Raw genomic sequence first — 8189 nt, 5'->3', positions numbered from 1 at the left:
ACCCGCTACTCTGGAGTGCGGGTCGTGGGAGTCTGAGCTCCTCCCCCAGCCTGAGATGTAGCTGGTGCAAGGGGAATCAATCCTGCCTGAGCTAGAGTGCCGAATATGCTCAAGAACTGTGTTAGGGTCTCTTGAAGTCCAGGGAGAACAACAGGCACCTCGGGTGTCTGTCCCCCAATCGGAGCTACTGGTGGCTCGTCAGTCGCTGCTCGGGTAGGTGCTCTGGCTGCACCACATGCCCCTCCTCGGCCTCGGCCCCGACCCGGGCTTGCGCAACTCTAGTAGGGCGCGCGAGTGTCTGATCATCGGATCCAGCAGTGCGTGTCCTCACAATCTGTGAGAGAATAGAAAGACAAAGATTCAGATTTCGAAGCCAACAAATTTGCACGATTAGGAATCAAAGAAGTGGAATTTTCTAATAGTTCCGTAGCCTCTCGAAGATAAGTACATACATGTCCGTACCGATTTGCACGACTTTACTAAACTTGCTTATCACTCGTAACACCTATGAACCTCGTAACACGCACATTGCGTATATAACGCAATTTAATGAGTACACAATTCTTTTTTTAACACATAAATGTTATTTATTAAATATTGTGTTTGAGACATAAATTGTGTAATTAAAATAAAACGATAATTGTTTATTCTATTCACCTAACTCAATAAAAAAAGAAAATTTAACTCATTCCTATATTCCACTTCACCTGTAAACACCTTCTTGACCTTTATAAATAAAAAAGTAAGAAATATCTAACAATTGACAAAAATATATTACATACTATAAATCAAGTAGTTGATCCAGCCGTTGGTCGTAAAAATCATGAGAGCTAAAGAGTTCCCTTTTTTTCTCTTATGTTGTTCTTTTTGGAATTGGCCACGTATGGCTGCATGGCCACGCATGCTTGGGTGGTCATGCAAGGCGATCGCACAAGTGTGTGTGGTCACGACCTCCCAGTGTGGCAACACAACCAAGAAGCTGCCATTTACATACCTTTTTTGAAGTGTCTACGCGAGCATGCATGGCCACGCAACCCAACCACACAAGGCTTCCATGATTTTTTTTTAATTTTTTTCTCTAATCAATTTTCCGAAGTTATGTCCTTAGCCACTCAACTTAGGGAGCTTCAACCCTTATGACATTCATGTCCAAGTATCTTAATGACCTTATTATCATAGTGTGGGCCCGCACATATTTCAATTAAGGAAATGTTAGCGGATTTTCTTAAGCTTGATTTAATTAAAGAAATTCTCAGGGCTTTACAATATTATTTTTGCTCAACTTAGCTTAATAGGGACAAAAGTTCAAGATCAGGGCCTAGTGAGTCCATTCCTGTAAATCACCCAATATTTGGCTATTTCTTAAATAGCAACACTAGAAGCTATATGTGCACTTCTATCTCGGCAGGCCCGTCATCGAGGCACTGCTTGCTTCGAAGTTCCAAAGAAGGAACATACGATAAGATAGTACTGTCGCCCGGTTTTACACTCCATCCTATTGTCGCGCACAGAATCTAGGAAGGAAGCGAAAGAGAATACAATCATGGCGTTAGAACAAACAATTGCATTCACAAACACCTTTTTCTCTTCAACTCCTAGAACCCCTCTTACCAGAACTGACATCCCTGCAAAATCTCTGTCTTTTCGACTTTTCTCGCCGTTGAAGAAAGACTTAAAGCAAGTGGAACTAGCACAACGTGGCCGCATAAGGTGCTCATTCGACTATAATAGCTCTGGAAATGGCAACGTTAGTGTCTATGAGTATGAAAGATTCGCCGGGCGTTCTCAATACCCAAGGCCCTCTGAAATACAGTGGAAAAAGGAGCTTTGCAATTCTGTCCAACTCATTGGCAACGTTGCGGCGCCTGTCCAAATTAAGCACTTGAATTCCGGGAAGGTAGTAGCTTGGACTCGCCTTGCTGTTAGGAAGTCTCAAAACGACACCACTTGGTAATCTAAACGACACCCAATTGATTTGTTTGGTCACTTTTAGCTTTTTTGTTCTTTTTTCTATTTGTTCTTTAGTTTGGTGCACTGTTTCCTGCGATAATTGTATATCATGACATTGCTCTAATCTGTTGCTACACTTATGGGGTTAAAGGGATTATCTTGAAGCCGTCATAGTTTGAAACTTTTATCTACTAAAACACAACGACATGGAAATAGGATGAAAACTGTTGACACCATGAGGTTATGGCAATCCATAATCAGACTGACCCAAAGGCCAAAATTGAAAAAGATTATTGGCAATGTTGAAGGCAAAATTAAGTAATAAAAGTATAAAACTATGCTCTCTCGAATAGGTTAAACTTTTACAACTTGTTTGGATGGTTGTTGCCTATTGTATTGTATCGTATTGTTATTTTAAATACAATGTTTGTTTTGATTATTACTTAAATTTTATTGTATCGTATCGTTAAATCCATCGTTACGTAACGACGAAAAATGCCACTATGTGGAACGACGGATTTGGTGTGGTAGCGTCGTTAACTTGCTTTTTTCTCTCATCTTGCCCTTTTTATTAAATAATCATATTTTATTCTTTACTCTATTCTTTTATGTAATAATTCTACTTCGTATCATATTTTTTTCTTAGTAATATTGTAAGTTTATTTTTCATATTATTGGTGCTTGACATCATGAAACGACGGCAAACGATACAATCTATCCAAACGTTATATTAATCAAACAATATAATACAATACAGTACAATACAATATGATACATTATAAAACAACATGTAACAACAATCCAAACAAGGTGCTAGATGAGATGGTCATAAACTTTAACATGATATCAGAGCAAACAAGTTCGAGTCTCAATGCAAAAGAATCAGTCTCGCACGTGAGGAGGCATTCGAAGACATAAGTAAGTAATAAAAGAGTGCTCAATCTAACAGTTTAAACTTTTAGATGAGACAGTCACACACTTTAACAGTCAATGCCATGAAAAAGAATTAGGCTGCACGTGAGGGGGCGTGTAATTAAGTAATAAAAGTGTGCCCTCTCTAATAGCTTAAACTTTTAGATGAGATAGTCACACACTTACACATCAATACATGTAGTCCAGTATTTAACATGACAAGTAGTGAAAGTAGAAGGCAAATTTTTTATGTTTTCAACTGAAATGGATTTGGCTTTTTCACCTACTTCAAGATACAAGGTTGGAAAATCTATGACTACGACCTGTTTGGTTAAATCCATTGACTCGTGAAAGCCATCTCTGCTGTTAGAAATCCCCGTACCCTAATGTTCACCGATCTACTTTTGTTCCTCTTCCACAACTGGACAGTATCCTAGTTCTATATACCTCATACTCAGAAAGTCAGTGTTCATCAGGTCATGATACCAACTTTTAGCTCGACTACAAGAGTAGAAAGACTAGAAAGATTTCTAAAACCAAAATTTAGTCTAGTACATGAACTAGGTGTGCTTCTCTAAAATAGTTGCTGAAGCAAGCTCTAATTTTGAAATGTCCTTATCCAAATCTGTCTGCATTCATTGAAACGCCTCCATGCTTTTGATTTTGGACCATTATTTTCTTTGAAGCAAAAGTAGTGTGAAATCAACAACCTTGAATGCCTTTTGCAACTCTATGGAAGTAATATCCTTTTACTTTTAGGACTAAGTACCTGAAAGCGGCCATTTGGTTTGGCATTATTCCTTGCCCCGGGCTTCCATCTTTATGACTAATTATTTCTCTTGCACTGTGAGGTTTACGACTGTGTTTGTCCTCTGAATTTATGTCTTCTTTGAGGGCCCAGTTCATGGTCTTTTTGGCTCAGCAAATTTGAGTTTAGCCTGGATTATTTCTACACAAAGGCTTTGTTTCATTGTTTCCCTTTAAAAAAAAAAACTTTGTTTCATTGTTCTTGCTTTCCTACTGTTGCTTCTTAATGAATAAAAGAGATGTCTTACTCTGACTGAAATAGCAATCCTCCCTTTCTACATCTTTTTTATCATGTTAAAAATAGCAGAAATCTCAGTTCTTAGGTTTATTATCAGATAGTTACAGCAGTAGTCTATTTTTGTGGTATCAGGATTAATTTGACATTTTGGGATGAGTTGGCTAATGTTGCCAATCAGCATATAGAGAAAGGACACCAGATTTATGTCTCTGGTCGCCTAATCTCAGATACAATTGAAGGTGATGATGGGAAACAACAGACATATTATAAGGTTGCTTTCTTTATATTTTTCTTTGAATGTTATAGAGACATCATGTTTGTTCTATTTCTAATTGACTGTGAACTTCTATGGTCTTTTTCTGCAGGTTGTTGTTGTTGACCTTGAGAGATCCGCTCCGGGCATGGCTATCGATGAACCGACATCTGAGCCTCCCTTGAAAATGTTCGTTTACCTAAAAACTGTGTTTACTGCTAGAGCCGGGTGCACGTTTTTCTGGAGTTAAATTTCAAAGAGATTTTCACTTGTGGCTTTACAGGTAGAAAGCAAAATAATTATCCCGCAAATACCACTGGATCCACAGAGGAGTTATGGCAAGCTTTCTTTGTAAGTCCGCTGGAATGGTGGGATAATAGGAAGAACAAGGTAACCCCCAGTAAAGCATTTTTTAAAAAGAGATAAGCAAGAAGTTGTCAACTGCAATAGCATCACTAATTTGGCTTAGTGTCCTTGCATCATAATCAAGTTGCACTTCTTTGTTGGTGCATGCGTTTGACACGCTTGTGGCAGTGTTGAGCTTGTGAATGCAATATGCTTCGTCTAGTGTACCTCCTTTTTTTTTTGGGGGGTGGGGGGGTGGGGAGGGGGGATTGCGTGTGTAAAATTTTAGTGATAATCTAGAGATAAAAAAAGTGCAGTTTTGCTTGGGAGCAAGGAAGACAAACTAAAAGCAAAAGATAGTCTGAATGTTTTATGAACCGTTCAAATATAAAACAAAATAGTGTTTGAAATGTACCAATGCTAAACTTGGGTCTTCAAATTTCAAGATTGATTAGACACTTCCCAGTATTATATTATTTTGCTAATAATTCCATCTGTCACGAAATAAATACTCAGTGATATTATTCCCTTTTGCAGAGGAGTCCAAACTATCCAGACTTCAAGCACAAAGATACAGGCGAAGCATTGTGGGTAGAAGGCAGGTATAATCCAACATGGGTGAAATCTCAACTTGCAGTACTAGATTCAAAGATGGAATCTTTTCATGATCAAAATGGCAGCGCGAATGCAGACTTCATGTCCATGGAAAATTTTCAATTTTAGCTCTTCTCCATTTGATTTTGGCTGTACTTTCAAACATACTCTTGTATAGTTTTGTTTCTTCAAGTAGGAACATAAAATTTTGTGTTATCTGTTTGCTAGTATTGCTTTTCAAGGAATTTTGTATTCACTGGAAGTTTGTGAATCATTCTACGGTTGTAACTTGTAAGCTAACAAGAAGAATCTACTACACTCGGCTTCATAATGGAATGGTGTTCTCTCTTTTGACAAAAAATACTACTCCATTTAACTTGCATGTTCGTTTCGGCCGAACCCAGTAGCTTTAGTCCAAACCATGTATTTGTTTTAAGAAATTCATTGAATAAATACAAATTTTTACTTTAGAATCCAGTAATATAAAAAGGTTAGAATCCCGAACCCAGTAACTTCAAATCCTCGCTCCGCATTTGCTTCTGGGTGTACATAGGCCGGGTTGATTTGGTTTTTTCCTTTACCAAACCAAACCAATAATAATAGTCGGGTTTTTCGGCTTTTCTGGATTTTTGGTGGTTCGATGTGCATCATCTTATCATAAGTCTAACAAAATCTGAGTCATACACATCAGTTACTTGCAAAGGAAATACCAGAACAGCTCTTAAAAATAGCTGGCATCAAAACAATCATGTTTTATGAGAGTTCTTCGGCAACTTCAGAATGACAACACTTTTTCAGGCATGTATAACCAACCCCTGTTAAAACTAGCTGATTAACACAAAACCACATGCATATCACTGGACTGGACATAAAGAAAACCATGGGATCAAAATGGTATGCGTCTGCTTGCCACCAATTTCAACACTTAAATTCAAGGGTAATTGCTAAAAAAATAACTTCAAAATCTGAGTGTAAATTAGTTCGGTTTGGGCTTTTTAACCTAAAAGACATATATGGGTAGTGAGCATAAATAGTAAGCCCAAATCTGATGTTAAAGTTGAAAACTATGGCAAGTTAAAGAAAATTATATAATTATATTATAATAAATATTTTTTTGTATAAAATAATTTTAATAATCATATATATATATATCGGGTTGGTTTGGTCTCGGGTTAAATTTTTTTAATTAATACCGAACCAAACCATTTATAGTCGTTTTTTTTTACCAAATCACTAGTCGTTTTTTTAAATGTTTGACTCGATTTGTCGGTTTGACGTGATTTGTGGTTTGGTTTTGTTCACCCCTGCTTCTAGAAATTGATAATCAAAAGAACACTTTTAAATATGATTAAGCAATTTCTTTTAAAAAAAAAATAAATCATTTTACAAGTTTATTGATTTTAGTGCTAAATACACAAGAAACAGAAAACACTCCTCATAATTTCTTTTCCAACCCCATGATTTAACTCAGAACACAATTTGATCATTTCTTTTTATATTCCGATCGATATTTTTATCAAACAAATTAAACAATAAACATTAATCATCTTAAAAATATTGATATAGATTAAAAAAAAATATATTATGATCTATGCCTGATTGATTCTTTGATTATTTTTAGTGTGATAAAGTTAAGGTTCATTTAAATCTGAATCTTGTGAAGCAAAGACATCATGTTCTATATATGTTCTACGACAGGTTAACCACTTATAATCTCCTCGTCTGTGCTCTATCCTCTGATTGTCCGAGTTGAATTGAAAAGGAGAAACAAGAAACGAATAACTAAATTACCCGGTCCCCTAATACATTAATTCCACCGCGCGAATTTTGTCTATCGTCTCAAGGAGGGTCTCACCGCAACGTTGCGTGCAAAATGATCTTTCTTAATCTGGATCCAATGAATTACGTATTAACTTTGAAATGAGAAATTTGACTATTCCTATAATTTCTCCCACTAGGAATCGTAGAAGATGGACCATATATAATAGTTCCTTTTTTTTTTGGTTGTTTCTCTAGATACCATTAATTAGTTCCTATTTGTTTACCCTAAAAAATGGATAATAATTAAATTTATAAGTGGTTTTAAGGATACGTAGATTAATTCAATACAAACGATAAATTGTGTTAGATTAAACAGATAAAAGACGTGATAAATTATCAAACCAATCAAGAGGGGTGATCCCGGATTTAGTAACAACCTTAATGAGATGCCTGCCCTCGATTCCGGACTCACAATAACGAAGAACTGATGAACAAGAATAAGATCTTTGAATAACAGAGAAAATAAGAGTATATTGTCTTGATATGCGTGTTATAATATCTCTCATGAATAATCAGACCCCCCTTTATATAGTATATGAGTTTTACCCTAAGTACAATTTCATAAAAGGTAAAAATCTTTCATTTAACTAATCACCGGTTCTCTGCCGATATGTGCCGAGATCTACGCCGTGATATCCGGTCAGTCGCGGACATCACAACCTTTTGTTGGTCGTACTCGATTGTTTGGTAATGCTCTCTGAGGCTTTTGGGGTTCGAACCAGACCTGTGGGTCATGGCCCCGATACTCCCGAGGGCGGGTGTTTTGTCTGGACCCCGGACCAAGGGGCTCCTTGCCTCGATTTCGGTTCCTTTCCTTTATGTTTCTTACTCCGTTCACTTCATCGAAAATCGAGGTATCCCACGGGCTCAGAGCCCATTCGCAGCAACGCACTCTAGTAGTTCATTCGCTATCCTCTCCTCTTGCTCGACGAACCAACTTGAGGCCTTGATTCATCCTCGGGGGCTTTCTATTTGCTTGCAATGCCGACTGTTCGCCTTTAGTTAGAAGTAGAAGTAGAGGGCGCCATTTTCCCCACACTTCCTGAATATGCCAATAAATAATTAATTGTACTAATCCACATATGTCTCTCTCCCATCAATCGGTACTAGTTGAAGTAATGAAAAAATCCCCTATTTGTTTGATGAGAAATGCGAAACAAAAAAGGAAAAAAAAAAAGATCACCCGTTGGGAATAAAATTTTCACCCGTATACAGATAGTCCCCTCATTTCTCGGAAAGTAAATTTACGGAAACGACATGAGCACCTCG

The 8189-nt window shown here is 37.2% G+C and overlaps 1 protein-coding gene across 1 annotated transcript; it reads left to right on the top strand.

The window, feature by feature from the left end:
- Positions 1-1368: 1368 nt before the first annotated feature.
- On the top strand, positions 1369-5417 carry LOC107824950 (protein OSB1, mitochondrial). The gene is made up of 4 exons (XM_075237765.1): positions 1369-1950; positions 4040-4245; positions 4444-4550; positions 5043-5417. Exons 1-4 carry the CDS (start codon positions 1544-1546, stop codon positions 5226-5228), a joined length of 906 nt encoding a protein of 301 aa, XP_075093866.1. The 5' UTR covers positions 1369-1543; the 3' UTR covers positions 5229-5417.
- Positions 5418-8189: the final 2772 nt, after the last annotated feature.

The sequence above is a fragment of the Nicotiana tabacum genome, chromosome 19 (genome assembly GCF_000715075.1).
Source record: "Nicotiana tabacum cultivar K326 chromosome 19, ASM71507v2, whole genome shotgun sequence".
NCBI classification, from domain to species: Eukaryota; Viridiplantae; Streptophyta; class Magnoliopsida; order Solanales; family Solanaceae; genus Nicotiana; species Nicotiana tabacum.
This window is presented reverse-complemented; position numbering and strand designations above follow the sequence as displayed.

What these genes read in the sequence shown, in the direction of transcription:
- LOC107824950 (XM_075237765.1), top strand. Translation starts at nt 1,544, where the DNA reads ATGGCGTTAGAACAAACAATTGCATTCACAAACACCTTTTTCTCTTCA. An exon ending in TCTCAAAACGACACCACTTG is followed by an intron (nt 1,951 to 4,039) that starts GTAATCTAAACG and finishes TTGTGGTATCAG; the next exon opens with GATTAATTTGACATTTTGGG. An exon ending in GGGATAATAGGAAGAACAAG is followed by an intron (nt 4,551 to 5,042) that starts GTAACCCCCAGT and finishes TCCCTTTTGCAG; the next exon opens with AGGAGTCCAAACTATCCAGA.